At 37.8% G+C, this 25,152-nt stretch overlaps 1 protein-coding gene across 1 annotated transcript in view; it reads left to right on the top strand.

Annotated features, from left to right (window-relative positions):
• The window catches only part of BRINP1 (BMP/retinoic acid inducible neural specific 1), a 175,813-nt gene that overhangs the window by 97,173 nt on the left and 53,488 nt on the right, over positions 1-25,152 (top strand). The window contains exons 3-4 of the mRNA XM_072631757.1: positions 16,897-17,087; positions 24,363-24,532. Coding sequence (XP_072487858.1) covers positions 16,897-17,087; positions 24,363-24,532 — 361 coding nt within the window. The remainder of the gene's footprint in view (positions 1-16,896; positions 17,088-24,362; positions 24,533-25,152) is intronic.

The raw sequence follows: 25,152 nt of genomic DNA, 5'->3' as shown, positions 1-25,152 counted from the left end.
ATTTTATTAATTTCACCTTTGATTTCCAAGATTACTATTTTAATGTTTTATTAGAATGTGGGAATTAACTTGTTGTTTTTCTAGGTATTTTTTTTGTTTCATGCTTTATTTATTTTTCTACTATTTCTCTCTTTTACTGATGTAAAAGTTTAGAGATATAAATTTTCTCCTAAGTACTGATAGCTTTGACTTCATCTCACAAATTTTGATCCATTGTCTCATTGTTGTCATTATTTTTAAAGAAATTATTAATTGTTTATATGACTTGTTCTTTGACCTACTCATTTTTTATTATTAGGTTATTTAGTTTCCTATAATTTTTCATCTATTCTTCAAAGGCCCTTTATTGAATGTAACATTTATTGCACTTTTGTCAGAAAAAGATGCATTTAGTATTTGTTTTTCTGCATTGGTTTATGAGGCCCTTATGCCCTAACATATGGCCAATATTTGTGAAAGTGACATGCACAGTTGAGTAAAAAGTTGTAGTTCTTTCTACTCCCATTCAACATTCCTTTAAAGATCTAACTTATTTTCCCTGAAATTAATATTTTTCTAAAATTCTATTCATCTTCATAACTTTTGTTTTTTATTAGGTGTTCAGATTTACCTGAATCTGAGAGAGATAAATTAAGGTATGCCAACTAATATAGTTTTACTCTCTCTTTCTTCCTGTAACTCATTTAGCCTTTTCTTTAAGAATTTTTCTTCTATGCCATTCCATACATATATCTTGTGTTGATATCAATTCAATGTCCATATACTTAACAATGTATATTTTCCCTATCTCTTTTACTTTGATCTGCTTTTGCTTTTACTTTGTCCAAGATCATGATTATTTCTCTTGCTTTTTTTCTTCAGATGAAGCATCATAGATTTTGTTCCAACCCATTATTTTAACTCTAAGTATATCTTTGTGTTTCAAATGTGTTTCTTCTAAAAAACATTTTGTTAGATTCTATCTAACTCATTCTCTTATTTTCTTCAGTTTTATGGGTGACTTCATCTCATTCACATTCACAGACTGCTAAATGTGTATTTCCCTTTCTGCTATTTTCATATACTTATCCTTTTCTCTCTCTTTTTTAATCCTGTCCCCTCCTTAAGAGTCTGTTTTGCTTCTGACTATTACCTCATTTAAGCTACTCTCTATTTTATCCCTCCACCTTCCTCAATCCTTTTCCGTTCTACTTTACTACTAGGTAAGATGAATTTCTGTGCCCAACTGTGTTTATATATTTATTCTTTCCTCCTTGAACTAGTTCAGCTGAAAGTGATGTGCAATATTGCCCATTCCCTCCAATTACTCACTCTATTATATAAACTTTTCCTTACGTACCCCATTTATGTGAGGTAATTTCCCCCTTTCATCTTTTCCTTCTCCTCTCTCCCAAGTCCATCTCTGTTTCTTACCCTTCCCTTCTTCTTTTGGGATTATTTCAATGTAGTATGATCATTATCCAGGCTTTCTACCTAATTAAACTCCTTTTAAGAGAAATGCTCATAAAATTCTGAAGGGTGACCTATATCCTCTTCCCACATAAGAATGTAAAGAGTTTAACTTTTTTTGATTCTTTATTATTTCTTCCCTCATGTTTACCGTTTCATACTTAATTCCTATGTTTAAAGGTAATTTTTTCTATTCACATCTAGTCTTTTCATCAGGAATACTGGAAAGTCTTCTATATCATTAAATGTCCATCCTTTTCTCCCCCCCCCCCCCCACCCACATGGGATTAAACTCAGTTTTGCTAGATGGGTTATTCTTTTTTATTTTTTTAACACAGTTTATAACAGATAAAACAATTCCAGCTTTTGGTCAGGTGATGCTTCTTTTTAAAGCATTTACAATATGGACCACAAAAGAAATTTTTTTTTAAACATTAACCAACTGAGACGCAAATAATATTTATGTTGCTAACTTCACAAGCTCTTGACCTAATTGTCTCCACAGTATTACTAAGAATTAATGGACCCTAACTTATTGTTGTTGGTCTAAAGTCCTATGCCTAAAAGCTTAATTTTAGACAACCTCAGATGTTCCCCTACCCATAATTTATAAATGAATAGATCTGGTATTAAGCTTACGAATCTTTTGACTGTAGGAAATTGCCACCAATAGTAAGGACATTGCAGGCATACAATATCACCCCAACTTCATGTCAGTTCCAGGTAGGATTAGATTATCCACTTGCATTCAGTCAGGCTTAAAGTCTGGCAGATGTGGGTGGGGAGATTGAGTCAGGAGAATCCCACCTCAGCCCATGCTGAACAGCCACTCTCCTACCTTTCCCTTGAGATCACCTATGCAGTTCATACCAGCATCTGAAAAGCTTACTGGCATCATGTATTGGAGGCTCAGATCGCCTTTCTTGCTACCCATACCTGGAGTTAGACTCAGAAAAAGTCACTTAATAGTCCCATAGCATCTAAAAATGGCAAATTCCAATAACCAGGTTTCAAATATGATTATAGTTTCACTTTGGCTAAGGAACATCTTTTGAGGCAAGTCTTAAATGGCTTACATGCCTTTCTATACATGTTCTAGTTCCTGATTAAATGGCAATCATAAAATCAAATTTACCATTAAAACCTTGACTTTTCCATCAATGCCAAATTTTACCCGAGATTACCTTACTCTAGGAAATTTAGACTGAAATTCTTTTCTCCAAACTAAAGATGTCATTGATTTATTCTCAGTAATTAATTTAGTCTATTGTTTTAATACTAATTGCTTTTACCTCACTTTGTAACATGTCCAATTTTTCTCCCCATCACTCCCCTCCCCCTGCTTCCTAATACCTTGCTTTCTGATTACTCCTTTCCTCAATGTATCCTCCCCTCCATCACACCCCACCCCTCTCCTATCCCCATCTTCTCTCTTTTCTTGCAGGGCAAGATAAATTTCCATATCCCTATCCCCGTAGTTCTTATTTCTTGATTATATGCAATAAAAATTCTCAACATTCATTTCTAATACTTTGAATTCCAACTTCTCTCTCCCCCCCCCTCCCCAGCCCTACTGAGAAGGCAAGCAATTCAATACAGACTAAATATGTGTTGTTTTGCAAAAGACTTCCATAGTAATCATGTTGTATAATACTAATTATATTGCCCTCTGACCTACCCTATCTCCCCTTATTTCCCCCCCCTACAATTGACCTTGTCCCTTCTTGAAAGTGTTTATTTCCAGTGACTCCCTTGTCCCATTTGCCCTCCCTTCTAACATTCCCCTCACTCCACTTGTTGCCTCCTCTTCTACTTTCCTAGGGTGTATATAAATTTTCATATCAAATTTAGTGAGCATATTATTTCCTCCTTCAGCCACACGTGGGGAGAGTAGCTTTATTTTTCCCCCTCTCCCCTTCTTCCTTATCTCCTCCATTGAATAAGATTTTTCTTATCCCTTTTATGAGTTACAGCCTGCCCCATTCCATTACACCCTTTGTCTTCCCAGAATTTTCCTTCTTCACTCCTTAATTTTTATTTTATTTTATGTATGTGTGTAGATATCATCTCTTCTGATATAACACACCCTGTACTCTCTATGTGTATGTGTGTGTGTGTGTGTATGTACAATCTCTCCAACTACCCAAATACTGAGAAAAGATTCAAGAGTCAAAAATATTTTGTTTCCATATAGTAATGTAAAAAGTTCAGCTTTACAGTGTCTTTTATGATTTTTCTTTTCTGTTTACCTTTTCGTGCTTCTCTTGATTCTTGTCTTGGGAAGTCAAATTTTTAAATACAGATCTGGTCTTTTCCTCAACATGAAATCTTGAAATTCGACTATATCACCCAATGACCATTTTTTCCCTTGAAGTATTATATTCAGATTTGCTGGGTAGGTGATTCTTGGCTTCAATCTCAGTTCCTTTGACTTCTGAAATATCCCACTCCAAGCCCTTCGATCTCTTAATGTTGAAGCTACCAGATCCTGTGTTATCCTGATTGTATTTCCACAGTACTCAAATTGTTTCTTTCTAGCTGCTTGCAGTATTTTCTCTTTGATCTGGAAACTCTGAAATTTGGCCACAATATTCCTAGGAGTTTCTGTGTTCAGGTTTCTTTCTGGAGGTGATCGATGAATTCTTTCAATATCCATTTTGCCCTCTGATTCTATAACATCAGGGCAGTTTTCCTTGATCATTTCATGGAAGATAATGTCTAGGCTCTTTTTTTGATTATGGTTTTCAGGTAGTCCAATAATTTTTAAATTATTTCTTCTGGATCTATTTTCCAGGTCAGTTGTTTTTCCAATGAGTTGTTTCACCTTATCTTCTGTTTTTTCAAATTTTTGGTTTTGTTTACTAACTTCTTGGTTTAACTCATAGTCATTCATTTCCCTGAACTCAATTCTCTCTTTTAACAAATTATTTTGTTCAGTGAGCTTTTGAACCTTCTCCTCCATTTGTCTAATTCTGCATTTTAAAACCTCCTTCTCCTCATTGGCTTTTTGGACCTCTTTTTCTGATTGAGTTAGCCTCTGTTTAAAGCTGTTATTTTCCTCAGCATTTTTTTGGTTCTCCTTTAGTAAGCTGCTAACTTGTTTTTTAAGGTCTTCTATTGCCTGAGCCCATTTTAAGTTCCTTTGGGGCAGAGGCCTTGACTTCCTCTGACAGTATGCCTTGTTCTTCCTCATCTGAAAGGATGGGGGGAGACACCTGTTCCCCAAGAAAGTCACCTTCTATGGTCTTATTTTTTCCCCTTTTTTGGGCATTTTCCCAGCCAGTTACTTGACTTCTGAGTTTCCTCTCCACAACCACCTTGCCTCCAATTCTGCCCAGCCAGCACTTGGGGGCTGATTCAAATTATTTGCTCCCTAGCCTAGGGGTTTTCGGCTGGGGCAGGGCTGCTATTCAGTGTGAGATTAAGTTCAGCTGCTCAGGTTGGGGCAGGGCCACCACACCAGGCTCAGTTCCCTCAGGGGGTTTACCAGGAGACCTTCAATAATGGATTCATGCCACTGCCTGCTTTGGGAGCCCCTGTCTGCTTCTACCTCTGCTGCTGCCTCCTGAGGGGGCTTGAGTTATGGGGACACCCCTCTCCCCTCTTGGCCCAAGACCCTCTCTCTGACCTTTGGCACCTGTGGGTTGAGGGATCTGCCTGATGCTGGAGATTCTGTCCCTGAAGCCTGCTAGGATCTGCTCCTCTTGGTGCTGTGTGGTCAAGGCAGGGCTGGGCTCTGCTCCGGGTCCAGTGTGCGACAGACCTTTCCCAACGGTTTTTCAGGTCTCTCTGGAACAGAAATCTCTTCCACTCCGTTGTTTTGTGGCTTCTGCTGCTCTAGAATTTGTTGAGAGTTCTTCTTTGCAGGTATTTTATGGGCTGTGGGGTATGAGCTAAGCGTATGTATATCTTTCTATTCTGCCATCTTGGCTCCTCCCCTAGATGGGTTATTCTTGACTGCAATCTTAAATCTCTTTTTGTTCCTTCTACATTATCATATTTCAAGCCCTACATTCCTTTATGGTGGTAGCTGCTAAATCTTATGTCATCCTAAGTATGGTTGAACCATATTTGAATTCTTCCTTTCATGCTACTTTCAGTATTTTTTCTTCACCTTGGAGATCTGGGTTTTGCTGTAATATTCTTAGGAGTTTTCATTTTGGGGTTTCTTTTAGGAGATAACTGGTGGAATCTTTTGTCATTGTTGTTGTTCTCCTCCTTCCTTCCTTCTTCATCTTCTTTTCCTCCTCCTGTTCCTCTTCCTGTTCCTCCTTCTCCTTCTTCTTCTTCTTTATCTTGGCAGTTGTAACATAAAACACTTGACATACATAGGGGGGCCTGCTATCACAGGTTCTTTGATCTGCTTTTCTGAAAAGAAAGGGAAATTTGAGGGGCAAGCAATCACTTTAATCAAGCATATATATCATTCACTTAGTTTTGGGGGAAAAGTCAGCACCCTAAATTTCAGAGAAAATACAGAGAAATAAAGATCAACAGACAATACTTACAGCTGCCTGACATAAGCAATATATACATCATAGATCAACAGACAGATCTGTCTGACCATTAACATAGTTCCTGGAGAGAGAAGCACCAACATCAGGGTTTTCAAAGCCAGGGGGCTCCTTAGTGGTTTCTCAGAGTTTCATCTGGCCAAACAAAACACTTGCAGTCAGTAAGCCCCAAAGTAAAACTTTATCCTCAGAGTATTTATACATTTTTTTAGAGCCATAGGGCATCACAACCCTTGAGAACCAGTACCTCATTAGGAACTTAACAAAAGGTGTGGGCCTTCCTACAAATTTTTCCTGATCAAACTTCCTTTAATGGGCAGGCCCATTAATGAGTGGGGAAGATCTTCTTTAATCACATTTTTCAATCAGAGGGGCCTGATTTTATTAAAACAAAAAAAATGCATTATCAATATAACAGTTTTCTTTTATAATTTCTTGAAATATGATTTCTAGTCTCATTTTTTGTTCATGGCTTTTGGTTAGTCCAATGATTCTAAAATTATCTTGTGTTGTATTTTTAAAATTAGTTGGTTTTACTATGAGATATTTAACATTTTCTTTTCTTTTTAATTTTTATTTTGACTTTGTTTTATTATTTCTTGATGTCTTATGGAGTCATTAGCTTCCATTTGGCCAGTTTTAAATTTTAAGGAATTATTTTCTTTAATAATGTTTTATACTTTTTACTGTTTGACCAGTTCCAGTGTTTTAAGAATTTTCTTCAGTAATATCTTCTACTTCTTTGGCAAAACTATTCTTAATTCTTAGTTCATAATTTTGTTGCATAGATCTCATTTATTTTCCCATCTTTCCTCTATAGATCTTATTTTTTTATTTTTATTCTTATTAAAAACTTTGTCTTTAAATCTTCTATGAATTCGTGTTGGCCTTGTGTCTAATGTACATTTTTCTTTGAGGATTTGATTGTAGATATTTTTCAAATCATTGTTTTCTTCTGTCTGTGTCTTGAGTTTCTCTCTCACCATAGTAATGCTTTGTGGTGGAGTTGTTCTTTTTTTATGTGTGTGTGTGCATTCTTCCAGACTACTTTTTGAATTTGGCCTTTAAGTTAGAGTTGGACTTTGCTCACTTCTGAGGTTGTGGAGGTGACCTGGGTTTCTGTCTTTTTATGTCTTTCTGCTCTTTTCACATCTCAGAGTCTTGTGACCTAGAAATGTTTAGTGCTTCCAGAGTAGTATGATCTGGGTTGACATTTGTTCACTGCCCTCTTGGTCTGAGCTCAGCATGTTCCTGACCCAGATTGGGTCTGTTGGATTGTGTGTGACTGATTTTAGTAGACTGTTACTGGACTCCATCACTGTTTGCCTGCCGGGAAATTCTGCAAGTTTAGAGTGACTGAAATGCTTGAATCCTCTTTGGTCTTGCTTTCCTGTCCTGGTTACTTCACTTCAGGCTTATATGTGTGCTAAAAGTTAGAAATGATTCCTACCTCTGCCCTTGGGTTTGGAACCATATTAGTTAAGGTTTTGGAACTTGCTCCTTATTCTGTATATAATTAGAGCCTTTCTTGATCATGACTGCAACCACTACTCTCTGCCTAGTAATTGTGACCCTGAATTGGGATAATGTGTGATAGAGCTACTGCCTGGTACCCATTCTTATTCCTAGAATTGGTTCAGAAGTCTCATGAAATCTCTTTCTGCCCTGGTGCTTCCCTTCCTGGTTTTTAGTCTCAGTCCCTTTATACTGCCCTGATATTAGAATGTTCCCCACTGCTCCTACTGCTTCCTCCACTGATGCTGCATGTGCTCTTGCCCAGACTCCATCCTAATATCCACAGACCTTTCTATCTTCCTGTGCTATTCTGGGCTTGAAAAATTACTTATGGTGACTTTTTCTTGACTTTTCTCATCAGAATTGTGTGCAGACTCTCACTCCATCATTTTGACTGCACCTCCTAGATTGTTCTTTTAACAGTAGACACACAGACTGTTCTTGGGCCAATATTTAACAGTAGTGGGTAGAGGAGGCATCATTATCACATGATTGAGTGTTAATATAAATAAACTGAAGCAAGAAAGGCATCTATGACGTAGTGGATAGAGAAATAGCCTCAGTCAGGAATGCCTGGATTCAAGTCCTACTTCTGACATATACTAGTAGTGTGTAACTAGATAAGCCATTTAATCTCTTTCTGTTCTAGGCAACTTTTTAAGGCACTGTCATATGTTGGCTTGCATTGATAGAGTGAATTTCCTTACTGGAATGTCCCAGGACCTGTGAAATCACAGATCTAGTCCAAATACAATACATACACGCACACACACACACACACACACACACACACCCTATTAAATCTATAGCCAAATGGGTATTTTTTCTTTAAAGAAACCCTCTTGGGAGGATTATTGATACTGTCATTACTCAAAATATGTTTGAATTGAGCATACTCCCAGGCACTTTGTAAGCATTAAATAAATGCTTGTTGATGCTGATTCATCTCTTTGAGTTTCAGTCTTCATCTGCAAAATGAAGATAATAAAATTTGCACTTTATGTCTCATTTGGCTATTATAAAGAAAGTGCTCTGTAAATAGTAAAATACAAAAAAACAGGAGAGGTGGTCCATCCTAGAGGAGAGGGTCATAAATTTAGCACCAAAAAGTATCATGCGTATTACACTGGATGAGACTCAGAGGCCATTTAGTCCAGCCTTCTCGTATGATAAATGAAGAACCTGTGACCTCAGGAAGCTAAATGACTCCCCTCAAGTCACACTGATCGTCAGTGGCAGAGCTGCAGAACTACAGAGCCTTAAAACCCAATCCTCAGACTCCACATTCAGTGCTTTTCCTGCTGTTCCAGTTCAACCAAGCTGTTCCCTATTTTTGATAAGAGTGAACTGAGGATATCTCATACCTCTCTTCTTTTTCAACTTTTTAAAATTTTCTGGCACCTAGTGGGAGAAGAGGGAAGACCAGAGTTCATGGGGTGAAGGGAGGGATAGAAGCTCTTCCTCCCTTTGCCCAAGAGTAGAAAATGCCAATTTGCCTGGGTCAGCATAGGCTGCTCCTTATCTCTTTTATCAGTAAGCCACCATTTCCTGTTCCTGGGGCAGAGAGAGAAAGAAATTCTGACCGGCCTTTGTTGTATACTGGGATGTGGCTGTTGTTGAGTTGTTTAAGTAGTGTCCAACTCTCTGTGACCCCGCTTGGGATTTTCTTGGCAAAGATACTGGAGTGGTTTGCCATTTCCCTCTCCAGCTCATTTTACAGATGAGGAAACTGAGCAAACAGGGTTAAGTGACTTGTTCAGGGTTACACAGCGGGCATCTGAGGCTGGATCTAAACTCAGGACCTCTTGATTCCAGGGCTGGTGCTCTATCCACTATGCCACCTAGCTGCCCTGTATACTGGAATAAAAGTCCACATAAAAGCATGTGTAGGAAAAGGAAAAGGGGAAGAGAGAACAGAAATGCATCATTTCACAGTTTACTTTTATGGACCACTTATAGAAGTAGGTACACTTCCTCTGGCAAGAGTCCATTCTTCTGCATATCACTCGTCTAATTATCAGGAGGCATTCCCCATTGCCTAAAGACCAATCAGAGTACTTCCTTGTGTTTTCTTTGGAAAGGTACACATTCACTTCCATGTTAGCTGCTTTTCTAACCAAACTCCATACCCTGTATTCTCAAGTTGTCTGGGGGATTAAAATGGATCTGGGGTTCCCCTGAAGTGATAGAGAGGACCTTAGCCTCTTGAGCTTCCAATTTCTCATCTATAATTTGGGCACTATGGTGCATTTACTCCCTTAGTTTGTGAGGCTTAAATGATGTAACATACTCATGAATAACTTTACAGACTATGGGGGCTATATAAATGCCAGTTGTGGTTAGTAAATGGGTGTTGTGCCTAGAAAAGTGCGGAAATAAAATTGCTTCAGAACATTTGAGGTCAGAAATGAAGTGTGCATATAAAAATTGATTTTCTTTTGTGATTCCTATACTGGTTTTGGGTTCTTTTCTCCCTGAGGATTATAGAAAAATTTCAGCAATGTCAATATCCATGGAGTAAGCCTGTAGCCTCTCAAGGGGACAGCATGCTTAAGTTCTAGTCTGTTTGCTTAAAAAGTTGGGTAGCTTGCTCTTTAAGGCATTTTCAGTCTAGTTGCAATGAGAAGAGAGTGATTGATCCCCAGTTTTTCATCTTTCTACCCCAATCCAATTTCAACAGTCATGCTTCATAGGACCTAAGGCTGGACTGGAACCTATAGGCCATATTATTGGATAGTCTCATTTAACATAATAAGAATGAAGAATTGGGGCCCAGAGAGGTTAAATGTCTCCACCAAGATCACAGAGCTGCTTAATAACACCTTAGTTCACTGGCTCCAGATCCAGGATCAATCTACTACACCACACTGCCTCCCTAACTCTTATATTAATTGTGTTAGTAAGTAGAGGGAGTACTGAGGGGTCATTACTAATGAACTTTATGGCAAAAGTTGAACAGGGTAAGAATTCATATTTACATAACAATTTTTAAGGTATACAAAGTGTTTTCTCCACAACAGTCCTGTGAAGAAGATAGATAGTAGTTTAAGTACTATATTTTCAGCCAATGCGACCAAGATTGGGAGGGAAGTAGAAACTGGGAAAGAATTTTTACAACTAGTATTTCTCATAAAGGTCTCATTTCTAAAATATAGAGAGAACTGAGTCAAATTTACAAGAATGCAAGTCATTCCCCAATTGGTCAAGGGATATGAACAGGCAGTTTTCAGAGGAAGAAATTAAAGCTACTTATATTCATATGAAAAAAATGCTCTAAATCACTATTGATTAGAGAAATGCAAATCAAAGCAACTCTAAGGTACCAATATCACAGCTATCAGATTGGCTAACATGACAAAACAGGAAAATGATAAATTTTGGAGAAGATGTAGGAAAGTTAGAACACTAATTCACTGTTGGAGCTGTAAGCTGATCCAACCACTCTAGAGAGCAATTTGGAACTATGCCCAAAGGGCTGTAAAAATATGCATACCTTTTGACCCAACAATACCACTTCTAGGGCTGTATCCCAAAGAGATTATAAAAATGGGAAAAAGACCCACATGTACAAAAATATAGCAGCTCTCTTTGTGGTGGCCAAGAACTGGAAATTGAAAGCATGTCCATCAACTGGGGAATGGCTGAAGAAGTTGTGGTATATGAATGTAATGAAATACTATTGTGCTATAAGAAATGATGAACAGACGAACTTCAGAAAATCTTAGAAGACTTATATGAACTGATGTTGAGTGAAATGAGCAGAGCCAGAAGAACATTGTTCACAGAAACAGCAACAGTGTGCAATGACTGGACCTCAGCAATGCAAGGACCTAAAACAATCCCAAACGACTCAAGATGGAAAATGCCATTCACATCCAGAGAAAGAACTATGGAGGTGGAATGCAGAGTGAAGCAGACTATTTTCTTTTTTGCTTTATATTGTTTTGTTTTGTTTTGTTTTTGCTTTCTCATGGTTTCTTCACTTTGTTATAATTCTTCTATGCAACATGACTAATGTGAAAATGTGTTTGATAGGAATATATGTGTAGAGCCCATATCAAATTTCATGCAGTCTTGGGGAAGGAGGGGGGAAGGAAGGGGAGGAAATCTAAAATTTATGGAAGTGAATGTAGAAAACTAAAAATAAATTGGAAAAAAAAGTACTATTATTTTCATTTACAGATAAGCAAATTAGTCTCTTGTTCATCCAAAGATAAGAATCTAGTGGAGGACTTCTGCCTCCACTGCCTTCAAGCTACTTGTTCTCTTTAGACTACATTCTCTATCTTTCTAATTTAATGCTGTCACAAACCTTTACTAGTAAGATGCTTCTCCTTCTTCTCCTCTTTCATCTTTCTTCTCCTTTTTGTCCTCTTCCTTTTCTTTTTTCTCCTTCTTCCTTCTCCTCCTTTTAAATCTCTCACTAATTGGCTACCTATTACTCCTGAGATGGTGAATTGAGTACAATTGTCTCAATGTAAGTCCAAGTTATCTCTAGAATTGCTTTGTCCACAGAAGGGAACTTTCATGTATATGCAATTCTGGAATCAAAAAAAAAGTGAATCAAAATTTTATGGGGTCTTGCGTGAATTTGTTCTCTGATTTCTGGGACAAAAAATTTTATCCTCCTAAATTCAGGGGCTTTGATGACTTTTTGATAATCAAATATTTATTGAATGTGGTCCATTGTATGGAATTATGGAGTATATATTTTCAGAATTTGAATGGGTCTTAGAACACAGAATATTGGAACCTAAAAGGTTAGGATTGAAAGGTCTCTTGAAACAAAAAATGTTAGAACCCAGAATATTAGTATATATGATGCCTACACTTCAAAAATAGAACAGAAAATACTAGGGATGGACCTGAAAAATAAAGAATATTAAAGCAAGAACAAATTAGAGCAAGAAGAGACTTTAAAAGAACAAAGGAAGGGCTTGATGGTGAGTGAAAGACCTCGCCTCTCCCCTTGACCTTTGTCCTAGTGAACCTCATTGGAAGGAGGAAGTAATTGTCAGTTATTTTCCTAGACTGGAGCTTAGGTCTTTCCCTTGATTGGCGGCCCAGCCTTCTTTGCCCGTCTGTGGGAGGACACTGAATGTCAGGCAATAGCTTGTGGGAAAGTCTGTAGTTATTTTCTAGGAATTAATTATTCTTGCTTTGGGGTGGTTGCACAGATGGCAAGCCTTGCTTCTGTTGGCTGGTGAACTTTAGGAAGTGAGTGTGGAAGCAACTATTGTCAAAACTGTCAACTGCCTTCTTGCTGGTGAGTTACTCATCCACAGTATGAGTGTTCCCCTGTCAGATGAGGGGGCATCAATGCAGACCTCTCACTGTGCAATGCTATTTGGTATCTCTATAGCATCATATAATGAGAAAGCACTTTTTATATACATTTTTGTTGACATTCAGACCAGCAGAGTGAAGGAGATAGGGCAAAGATTTGGATTTCCATTTTATAAATGATGAAACTGAGACCCTGAGAAGCAAAATGACTTGCTCCACATCACACCCTTAGTATCTGGAAACTGATACTCAAATACAGTGACCCTTTTAATGCCCTATACCTTCCATCTATATGTTGGCCCTCCTTTGTTACCAGCTACATGTGATAATCAAATGATAGAAGAATTGCGAATGCATTTTTATTGTGGAGTGTTATACAAATACAGGTTATCATTAGGAATATTTTTATTAATGATAATAAAAACACCAAATAACCAATCGACAGTGAACGATTTGTGGCAAACTTGTTGTACAAATAAGAAGTTCATGTAGGATTTCAGAGGAGTTAAATTATTTATATCTGGGGATTAGTGAAGTTTTCTTGCAAGAGGCAAGATTTGAGCTGAACCTTGGATGATGGATTTGATTTAGATAGGTTCAGGAAAGATTTAGATGAAGATCACACATTCTGAGGCTCAGGGACAACTTTCATTTTCAACTGTATTCAGGGATGGTTTCCCTTCAAACAGGCAGGGCTCCTTCTCTGCAATAGATTACAAGAGCACATTCCACACCTTATTTCCCATCTTTACCCTCCCTTCTTGTCCCTTCATCTATTTCTCTCAGCTGTCTTGTGATGGGGGAAGGGAGGAAGACAGGAAGAGACAGAAAGACAAAAACAGAGAGATACAGACAGGGAAACAGAGGCAGAGGTAAAAGAGACCAAGACAGAGAGAGACAGAGACACAAAGAAAGAGACAGAGAGAGGGACAAAAAAACAGAAAGAGACAAAGTGAGGCTGAGGGCTGAGAGAGATGGAGGCACAGAGACCAAGGGAAGGAAAGAGAAATAGAGACAACCAGAAGACCAAAAGAGAAAGAGAGACAGAGGAAGAAAAAGACACAAACCCAGAGATGGACTTTTTTTTTTTAAGTTAAACCTTGTCTCTTATTATTCTTTAAACTTGACTTAATGGAATTTCCCGTTTGTCTGCTTTTGCCAGGAAGTTCTGGGAATGGATCTCAGGCAAGCCAGGATACTGAAGCTGCTTCTTGAGGGGTAGTGGTTGTTCATGAAGAGAGGGGAAAAAGTCATTTAAAAAAAAGTAGAAAATGTTCAATTTCCATTTAGAATGAGGTTACATATTCTTTGTCTCCTATTTCTGAACCTCATTGGGCACAGATGTTTTCTGATTACTGGCATTCATGAAGAATTAATGTTGGGAGAAATATTGGCATTTGAGAATCTGGTTCCAATGTGCTTTCCACCGCTTTCTCCTATGACTACTGTTCACTCACACTGAATCAAGCCAAGTTTGGATGATTTGCCATTCCCTGAATGCACTCCTTGCTTCCTCATTCCTACGCCTGTGTTCAGTCATTACCTATGCCTTGAATGTCCCCCTGGTCCACCATCCCTACCTGTTGAAATCTTAATCTTCTTTCAAAGTTCATCTCTAATAGTACCTCATTTACAAAGCCTTCCTTTACCCACACAGTCATAAGGCATCCTTATCCCCTCTCATGAGTTCTAAGCAATTTCTTTTCATATGTTATACTTTTATATTCTACTTTGTAGGATATTTATATTTGTCCTTCATTTCTCTCCCCCTTCCCCCATTATAAATAGATAGTAAACTCCTAGAGGGTGAATGACTTATTCATAGAATTACTGAATAATTTGAAATAATTTGAAAAATCATCTAGTCTATAATTTCATTTTACAAAGGATCAGTCCTAGGCACAGAGAAGGGAAATGACTTACTCAAGATTATACACCTACTTACAGGCAAAACCAGACTTTGAAGTACATTTTCTTGAGTTCAAACTCCATGTTCTTTCTTTACACATTATGACCTCATTCTTCAATCGCCGACATTGCCAAACAGAAGGCCCAAAGTATACAGCATGTTCAAGAAGTGCCAAATGTTTGAAACATTATTGAGAAGAAAATAACAAAAGGCAAAGGTCAGAAACATCAAACTATGCCTAAATGATTCTAAGTCTGGGAGCTGCTGGTTTGAGCTCAAGGCCCAAATGCCTACCCCCTTGTCACTCTAGAAGACTGGAATAAATCACTCAGATTTTCATTCTCCATAGCCAGATCATATTTCTTTCCCAAAATCAATCACAGCTTTTGTACCCAGGGACCTAAGATCCCTGGATCCAAATGAAAATATTAAACTTGTCAGGTATTTAGAAAATAGAATTTTAGATTATGGAAGGTTATAGAACCATAGATATTTTCTAGTTCATCCCATTCATTTTACATTGGAGGAAACTGAAGTTTAGAGTTGTGATTTGCCAAAGGACATGTACTATGTCATTATTATAATTTCCTTCCTCAAGGACTAGAACCTTGTCTTTGTCTGGGAGTATTGGCTGAACTTGAAGATGGAGAGTTGAATAGGATCAGAAAAGCAGTGTATAAAATAGAGTCAGTTTGTGCGTATGTATATGTGCGCATGTGTTGTTATAATACAGCTATGCAGAGATAAGAATATCAGCTTTTTTTAATGCACAGATAATAAAGGATTTGCAAAACATAGTCCGGTGGCAAAATTGTAGAATGTGTGATTAAAGGGATCTCTAGTGAATATCTATGATCGCAGTTTAAGAGCTAGAGGGAAACTAAGAGGTCATTTAATTTAGGCTAGCTTCTTTATTTTACAAATGAAAATCCTGAATCCTAGAGAGGTAAAGGGACTTACCTATGGTCATATAAGTAGTTAGCATTAGAATATCCTTCTAACTTACCCTTAAAACTCCATTGCCCCAGGCAGAAAATGATCATCACAGAGAGCCAGCATTTGCTTTATTAAGAACAAGACATGACAGGCTAACCATAGTTCATCTTTTTACAGGATTAGTAAACTGATAGAGAAGGGGATTGTTGTAGATGTAGTTTATCTAGGTTTAAGCTAACCTGGTGATGATGTCATTGATGCTATATTGGTAAGCAATTGTAGAAATGTGAAGTAGGCTATATTAAGTGAAATGGATTTGGATTCAGTGTCAATTTGGAAAGATATCTCTAGTATAATACCCCAGGGATCTGTGTTTGGCTCTGTGATATTTAACATTTTTATTAGTGACTTGGACAAAAACAACAGTAAGGTATTTATCAAATACTTCAATGACACAAAGTTAGGAGGGGTAGCTTATACATTGAATGTAATCAGCATCCAAAATATCTTGACAGACTAGAAATTTGGGCTGAATTTAATAAGGTATAATTTAATAGAGACTAATGTATGGTTTCAAAGTTGAATTTGAAAAGTCAACCTCACCGAAAAAAAACATCTGGAAGTTTTCATTGTCTGCAAGCTCAACGTAAGTCAATATTTTTGACTCATCAGTGGTATGATATAGCAGGGGGAAAAAACCAACAGAAACTTAGGGTGTATTAAATGAAAGATAGAAATATTAGTTCTAGTATACTGGTCCTTAGTCAGACTACAACTAGCCTATTGTGTTCAGTTCTGAGTACCCCATTTCAAAAAGGACATTAATAAGCTAGATATTATGCAATTGAAGATGAAAGGATAGCAAAACAACTAAAGAAATCAGATAAAGAATTTGAGCTGAAATAACTGGGGATGTTTAAACTGGAGAAGATAATAGCAGGGAAACAAAAGCTGTCTTCAAGTTTTTGAAGAGAAATTAGACTTGTTCTGTTTGACCTCAGAGGACAGAACAAGGAACAATGAGAAGAAGATATAGAGAGGAAATTTATTCTTGTTAGAATGATCCCTAATATTTAGAACGATCAATTCATTGATGTGAGAGCTGGTGGCTTTCCTCTCATGAGACATTTTCTAGTAAAGTCTTAATGTCTACCTCTGGGTATACTGTAGACGAGATTCTTCTTCAGCTGTTAATTGGACAACATTGCTTCTGAAGTCCCTTCCAACTCTAAATTCTGTTTCTATAACCCATTTACTATTTATCTGTCCTTGTTACCCAACATACAGGGAGTTTGCCCGTTGGAAGGTGAGGAATACAGCCATTGAGCGGCGAGATCTGCTCCGTAATCCAGTGCCCCTCATGCCTGAGTTTCAGAGAAGCATCCGACTCCTGGGCAGGAGACCCACAACTCAGCAATTCATTGATACCATCATCAAAAAGTACGGCACCCACATCCTCATCTCTGCCACTTTGGGAGGTAGGTTGGTGGTTGACTGGGTTCAGTTCTGGCCTTAATCTAAGACTAGAGATTAGAGGATGAGTGGGATACTCAAGGTCCCCTTGGAAGAGACAGCGTATAATGTCCCTCCTGGTGATGAACAATATAAAATGGTGAGTAGTTCAATGACCTAACCTGAAAATATAGACTTATGGACCATGAATTAATTGGGTTTAGTCTTTTGTCATCTATTTTGGGAGACAGCAATTTAGACTCGTAGAATGTTAAAGTGGGAAGAAACCTTAGGACATAGGTTTGTTAGGACTTAGAATACAAAACATTAGAACATAGAATGTTAGAGTTAGAAGAGTGGAAATATAGAATGTTAGAATATAGACCTTAAATTGAAGGAGTTGAAAGATAACTTGACGATTGTCTACCTCAACCTTTAAATTTTATAAATAAGAAAATAGAGGCTCAAAGAATGGAAGTAACATTCCATGTCATATGGTAGAATCATGGCATAACATGCTAGACCTGAGGTTTTCTCTTGATAAAATCAGTTCATGTTCATTTTACCAAAAGTTTAAAATTGACCTGGGGTCTGGAAACAAGAATTTTTGCTCTCCTCTCACAATTCTGGCCAACAACCTTTTCCTATTTTGTATTTTGGGAAGGAGGAAAAAGAGTATGAGAGGAGGAGAACAGTGAGTGATAAGTTTTGTAAAATAGGTTGGAACTATATCATGAGGGTCTTTGAATGCCAGAATAAGGACTTTGGAATTTAATGAATCCCTTTTGCATGGTGCTTTAAGGTTTGCAGAATTCTTTACATCCATTATCTCCTAAGATCATAGGACTATGGGATTTAGATATAAAAGGAACTTTGGAAATCGCTCAGTTCAATCTTTTCATTTAATACATGAGAAAACAGAAGCTTAGAGAGGGGAAATCACTTACCTATGGTCACATAGTGATTTAGTGGAAAAACCAAAGTTAAAATCCAAGTTTCTTGTCTAATGCAACACTTTTTGCAAGATAAAAAAATCAAGGGATTTTGAGTTGGAAGGGTCCAAATTCCTCTCGTCTCATATATGATGTAATTGAGACTTGAATTTTATCTGTTGAGGTATGCAGTACAGAAATTAATTTGTCCATTTTAGAGATAAGAAAAATTAGGTTCAGAGAGGTTAATTGACATGTATTAGGTCATGAACTGAGTTAGTGGAAGAGCCAGAGCTCAAGCCTAAGTCTTCTGACTTCAAGTTCATTGTTCTTTCTAGGACACTGTGCTGTCTTACTTTATCTTGTGGCTCATGATGGAAAGTTTTGTTGTGGTGCATAGATTACTGGACTGGATTACTTACAGTCTACTTGGTGCTTGTGAAAGTCATGTGTCTAAGCCTCAGTGCCTTTATCTTTAAAATGGGAGATAATACATGGAGCAAATTTCACCGGACTGTTGTGAGGAAAAGCTTTTTTAAAAATTGTAAAGCAATATAGAAATGTGAGCTATCATTAACCCCAAGAACAGAAATAAATATGCAGGAAGCACAGTTTCTCTGCCAATGATGTATTCCTCCCACCACAGGTTTGCTTCAGCTTATCACTGAAAACTTAAGATGTCAGTGGGCAAATTGAATTTCCCCAATGCAAGCTATTTTCCTCCCATGTCCCTAGAAATTCCAAATAATAAAGACCTTTTGCAGTGAAATATATTTTTAATTTCAGTGAGACAAAGTGGTGAATTATTCACAGAGCCTTGTTCCACTCCTGTTCTTACAGCACAACATTTTAAAATATGCAAAGCTTTATGATGAGAGCCAGTGTTGGACAATGAGATGTAAGTGCACTCTCAGTCCATAGTGGGGAGGAAAGGAGGATCATAGGGCTATATATTGAGATTTGGAAGAGGTGACACCAAAGTAGAAATGGGAAGGGAGAAAGGAGGCCAGGAGTTGGAAAGAAAAGGGCAGGAGGGAGGACACCTGAAAGTTTCTTATAATTCATTGGATCTATCACTTTATTAAGGCAGCTTATGGTGTAGTGGGATAGAGTGGTGGGCCAGGAGTCAGGAATTACTGAGTTCAAATCCAGCTTCAGATAACTTACTAACTTTGTGACTGAATATTTCACTTACTCTCTCTTTGCCTCAGTTTTTCAACTATAAAATAAAGATAATAGGAGCACCTATCTCACAGGGTTGTTGTAAGGATCAAATGAGATAATATATATGAAAAAGTACTTAGCATAATGCTTCTCTCCGCCTTATTAGTATGTGTCTTCCCACTACCAGAGTACACATTGGAACTTATCCAATTTTGTCTATGTCATTAGCAGTAGCAGTGTGGTGTGGTGGAAAAAACACTAATCTAGGAATCATAGAACCGGAGTTTGACTTGACTCTACCGCCTATTGTCTGTGTGAACTTAGAAAGATTATTTTATCTCAGTGGGCCTCAGTTTCCTTATTTATAACATGCAGAGGTTGGACTTGATAACCACTAATTTTTCCCTGCCCCTAATTTTTAATTAGTCCTTTGTAGAAGATCTAGCCAATATCCTGAGAGCTTCTTTCTGGCTCTTTCAATGTTCATGGATGGCCATACCACACTTGGCTTTCCATCTGTAGTCCCTTATTGCCACAGTGTGATCAAGTTGTCTCTTTGGTGGGACATACATATCCTTGATGCTGAATTCTGCATCATTTCTGCACAAGGCATTCTTGGTAACAGTACAACTAGTAGATAATCAGCATGTTCTTTTATATTTCCCTTGGGTCATCCACAATTTTGACTCTTCCGAAATTTAAGTAATTCATATATTAAACCTTAGAGCCTTATAAGAGAGAGCTGTTACAGAAATAAGAGCACTCATATTGATTAGAGAAAGATAGAATGTTAGAGCTGAACATCAGCAGCAACAGCCCAACAACCGCCACCAACACCAGCAGCAGCAGCAGCAGTACCACCCACTACCACTACCTCTACCACCACTACCATCACCATCCTCATCATCATCATCAATAGCAGGGTAGCAATTTGTCCCGGTGCTGGTTCTTTTTGAACTATGATGAAAAAGGATCAGAATAATATTAATCAAAGAGCAATATTTATTTTGCATTTATTGTGTGTATGTATACATATACATATGTGTATATGTATACACATACATATATATGTACATACACATATAGTATCCCCAAAGTCTTAGTACATTTTTAAATTTCATAAGTATAGAAGTTACAAATTATAAAAAAAGTTGAAAATTTAATTATTTGAATTTCTACTTATTTAGTTTTAAATAATAAAATTTTAATTTCAATGAAATGGGACATTCTGTTATTATGCACTGCTATCCAACAGTTTCTGAATGACATTTTTTCAGGCTGGGGATTGGTAGAGTAGGTCTTGCTTGGACACCTCAATAAGCAGATCTGTCTCCATTAGACTTTTATTTTCTTATGAGGGTCCATCAAAACTGTCATGTAGGCATCAAAACCTCCTTCTCTGGATGATTTTAAGGCCAGTAATAGAAAGGAAATTCTGTCAATTACTGAGAAACAGCTGATGAAAATTTTTACAAAGTTTAAAAATCAACTAGAGTGATGTATTTCACAAACTATTGATTATATTAATTTTAATAAGAAACAGATCAACTTTTTAAAATTTTAATAAGTAATCTCTCAGATGTTCTTTATGTAAGGATATAACATTTACACCTGTGAAGTTATTAAACCTTAAAACTGCACCAAGACTTTAGGATACTCCAAATCTCTCTATTATTATTTTGTATGTACTTTCATATACATATATATATATATATATATATATATATATATATATATATATATATATGTATATGTATTATCTCCTCCATAAAAATGTAAACTCCTTGTGGAAAATGATTGTTTCATTCTTTGATCTTGGATTTCCTGTGCCTGGAATATAGTGGGTGATTAACAACTTATGGGTAAATTCATTGGTTGAACAATAAAAACAGTATCTCCCATTTCAAGATTGTGTAAAATGAACACAGCTCTTTCCTCAGGACAACCCTGTCCTTTAGAGCCCCAGTGAAGTGAAACCTCAGAACTTAGTTTATCTGAGATGAAAAGGACCATAGAGATCATTTACACAAACTCCCTCACTTTTACTGATGAGGCCTTGGTGGGTGATACCAAAGGTCATTCAGAAGAAGACAGTAGAGATGGAATGAGAGTCTGTTTAGTTCTCTCCCATAATTTGCCATCTCTCCCGCTATTTCACATTCATTGTCTCATAGTGGCTGTGATTTCCCCAACCTTTCTGAAGACCCTGCCTTTGGAAAATAGAGAACCCTTGGAGCTCAGGAGAGCTGCTATGTGTGAGCTTTCATTAGAATCTCCATTTCCATCAGACCTTCCCCTGACTGAGGAGAAAAGAGGAAGCCAGTGTGGGGGAGGACAGAGAGACACAGGCTGCCCTGCCATCCATAACCCGCATCTGTAAGCAATGAATGGCTTACTGTTAATCAGGGTGTAAAGCAGTCAAACTCCCCTCCAGCCTGTGCCTCTTTTTTGCCCCCAGCCCTCAGCAGAGCCAGTCACACCCTTGTTGGGAAGTGGAGGGGGCGGGGAACTTGGTACCAAGTCACTTGGAGGCCATCGGAGCTCAGGAAGGGAAACTGTGAAGCAGAGAGGTAATTTTTAGGAATACGCAAAAGGAAAGACAACTTTGAACAGAACATCATCTTAATACACAGGAAATTAAGTCTTAATAATGCAGCAAGAAGCCTATTAACCCCTCCTGATCTAAACTCAGCTCCTACCAGCTCTTAGTCCAGGGGGAACCCTGGTTCCGTGCCAGCTTCCCCTCTTCCCTTACCTTCCTCCACCAGCCTCACAACTCCCTTTCCCTAATCCTGACTTCCTAGTCTCTAGTTATAATAATTAAGCTTCTAGTGTCTATTGTGCTTAAAAATGTTTTCCTCACAAAACTCATGTAATATACAAAATACAAGCAGTGATTGACGTCACTGTTTTAAATAAGGGTGTCATGTCACGTGATGTTTTAGCTCCCTTTCAGCTCTAAGTTTATGGTCTTATGTACGTTCCATAATAACAACAATAATAGTTGACATTTCCATAGCACTTCGTATATTTCCTCATTTGAACCTCGCTATAACCATATAAGGCAGGGCTAAAAAACTCTTATCCTCATTTTACAGATGAGGAGACTGAAGCTTAGGTTAACGGACTTATTCAAAGTCATATAGCTAGTAGTATCATCCAGCCTTATCATTCTACCAAAACCACTCTTTACAGTTACTGATGATTTCTTAATTGTCAAATCCACGGGGTTTTTTTTCTCCCCTTACTTCTCATTCTCCTCAATCTTTCTGTAGCCTTTGACACTTTTGGTCACATTCTCTTCCCTGACACTACCTTCTCTCTGGATTTTCAGGATGCAACTCTCTCCTGGTTCTCCTCCTACCTATCGAATTCCTCCTTCTCAGTCATCTTTAGTGAACTCTCATCCGGTACCCTCCTTCTAATCATAAGTTTTTCACAGAATTCTGTTTTGGGCCATCTTTTCCTTTACTTCTATATTATTTCATTTGGTGATCTCATCAACTCCCATGAATTTAATGTATCATCTCTATGCTCATGGTACTCAAATCTACTTATCCTAATCCAGCTTCTCTGTTAACTTTCATTCTCCCATCTCCAACTGCTTTTCAGGTATCTTAAATTATCTATCCAGTAGACATCTTATAAACTTAACAAGTCCCAAACTGAATTCATTATTTTCCCCAAAACCCCCTCCCCAATTTCCCTGTTATAATAGAGGACATGACACTATCCTCCAAGTCCCTCAGGCTCACAAACTAAGTGTCATACTCAACTCCTGTCTTTCACACATCTCCCTGATCCAATCTGTTGCCAAGGTCTATTGATTTGACCTTTGTAATATCTTTTAAATGTGCCCCATTCTGTGCTCTGACACTGAAATCATTCTGGTGCAGATTCTCAGTAGAACACACTTGGACTGCTGCAGTAGCCTGTTGGTGTACCTCCCTACCTCAAGTCTTTCCCCATTCCAATCCATCCTCCATTTTGCTACCAAAGTGATTTTCGTAAAATGCAGGGCTAACTATAAACTGGTTTAAGAAGTTCCAGTGGCTTCCTGTTGCCTCCATGATTAAATACAGGATCTTGTTTGGCTGTCAAAGCTTCATAACCTAGCCCCCTCCTATTTTTCCACTGTTCTTACACCTTACTCCCCATGAAGCACTCTTCAGTGATGCTAATGCTCCATAAACAAGATTCTCCTGTCAACCCCAGGTATGATCTCTGGTTTGTCTCCCATCCCTGGAATACTCTCTATCCTCATATTTGCCTATTGGTTTCCCTGACTTCCTTTAAGTCCCCACTAAAGTCCCATCTTTTACAGAAGGTCTTTTCCAACCTTTCTTAATTATAGTGCCTCCTCCCTCTTAGTAATGTCCTGCTTATTATTTATATGGTTTGTTTATAGTTATGTGTTTGCTTATTGTCTCTTGGATCAGATTGTGAGCTCCTTGAGGGCTGGGCCTATCTGTTGCCATTTTTTTAATCCCTTGTGATTAGCAGAGACCCTGGTACATAGTAGGTGCTTAGTAAATGTTTACTGATTTAGAAACTAGAAAATGTCAAAGAACATTTACACTACTTATTATGTACATGGCCCTAGACTAGGTCATGAAAGGAAGATGAAGATAGATAACTTGACCAACGTCACACAGGTAGCAAGCAGTCAATCTGGAATCTTTAGAGAAACATAGAATTGGATAGGATCTTAGGCCATAGATTCATAGATCTCAAGTAGAAAGAAATTTCAAGTTCCATCTAGTCCAAATAACTTATTTTTAAAAAGAAGAAATGGAGGCCTAGAGAGAACAAGTAGTTCTGCTAAGGCCATGCAAAGTGAGTAGCATGGTAGGAATTCAAATTCAACTAATCTGATTCTAGGGCCCATGATTTCTCCATTTCCCTCATCTTCATTTGGCTCATATGACTCATAGAATATTGTAGTTAGAAAAAACTTTTTTTTTTTTTTATTACCCCAAGGTCACCTGCTTACTGGTCCATGGTCCAAAAAGTTTTTTTTTGAAAATTGCTTTAGGACACAGCTCTTGAATTCTGTTTTTGAGTTGTAAGAGAAAATACAGGAATAAGTTGGAGAAAAGTCACTGGTTAGTGAGCAGCCAGTTAAGTGAAACAAAATGGATAGGAAATATCGCCACACTAGAGAGTCTTCTGAATCATGTAATTTCTCTGACTTCCCTCCCACAGGAGAGGAGGCCTTGACCATGTACATGGACAAAAGTCGACTGGACAGGAAGTCAGGGAATGCTACCCAAAGCGTGGAGGCTCTGCACCAGCTCGCATCCTCTTACTTTGTGGACCGTGATGGCACAATGAGGAGACTCCATGAGATCCAGATCTCCACCGGAGCAATCAAGGTATGGCTTGAGGCATATCCCAGAGATAGGGGGCAGAGGATAGACATACAAGGCAGGGATGAGCAAGTCTTCCAAAGCATCATAGACCTTCAGGAATGAATGGGGAGGTTATTACAAAAGAGCATATGGGATGTTAGAACTAGAAGAGTGCTTAGAACAAAGAATTCTAGAGCTGGAAGGGAACGTAGAATATAGAATTTTAGAACATGAAACTTGGACTGTTAGAGCTAAGATATAGCTAGAACAGACCTTGCAACATAGCATGCCATAGCACAGAAGGGGACTGCAGAGAGAGCTTGTTTAAGTCACAGAGTAAGTCTGTGGATTAGCCAGGACCAGGATCTAGGTCACTGGATTCACATTCTAACACTCTTTAAGGATGAAATGGATCTAGCTGTGACTAATCCAAGTTGATCAGGACCTGATTAGTACAATAGACTATTATGATAATGGAATGGATAATGATACAGAAAGGCACTAGTTTCATATTTAGCAAGTCATTTTTCTCCCAATTTTCCTGCGAGGTAGGTAGTACAAGGAGTATTACGTATGTTTTATAACTGAGCAACAAAGATATGAAATTCCTTTTCCATAATCATAAGTCTATGAAGTATTAAGAG

Source organism: Notamacropus eugenii, chromosome 1 (assembly GCF_028372415.1).
Source record: "Notamacropus eugenii isolate mMacEug1 chromosome 1, mMacEug1.pri_v2, whole genome shotgun sequence".
In the NCBI taxonomy this organism is placed as follows: domain Eukaryota; kingdom Metazoa; phylum Chordata; class Mammalia; order Diprotodontia; family Macropodidae; genus Notamacropus; species Notamacropus eugenii.
This window is presented reverse-complemented; position numbering and strand designations above follow the sequence as displayed.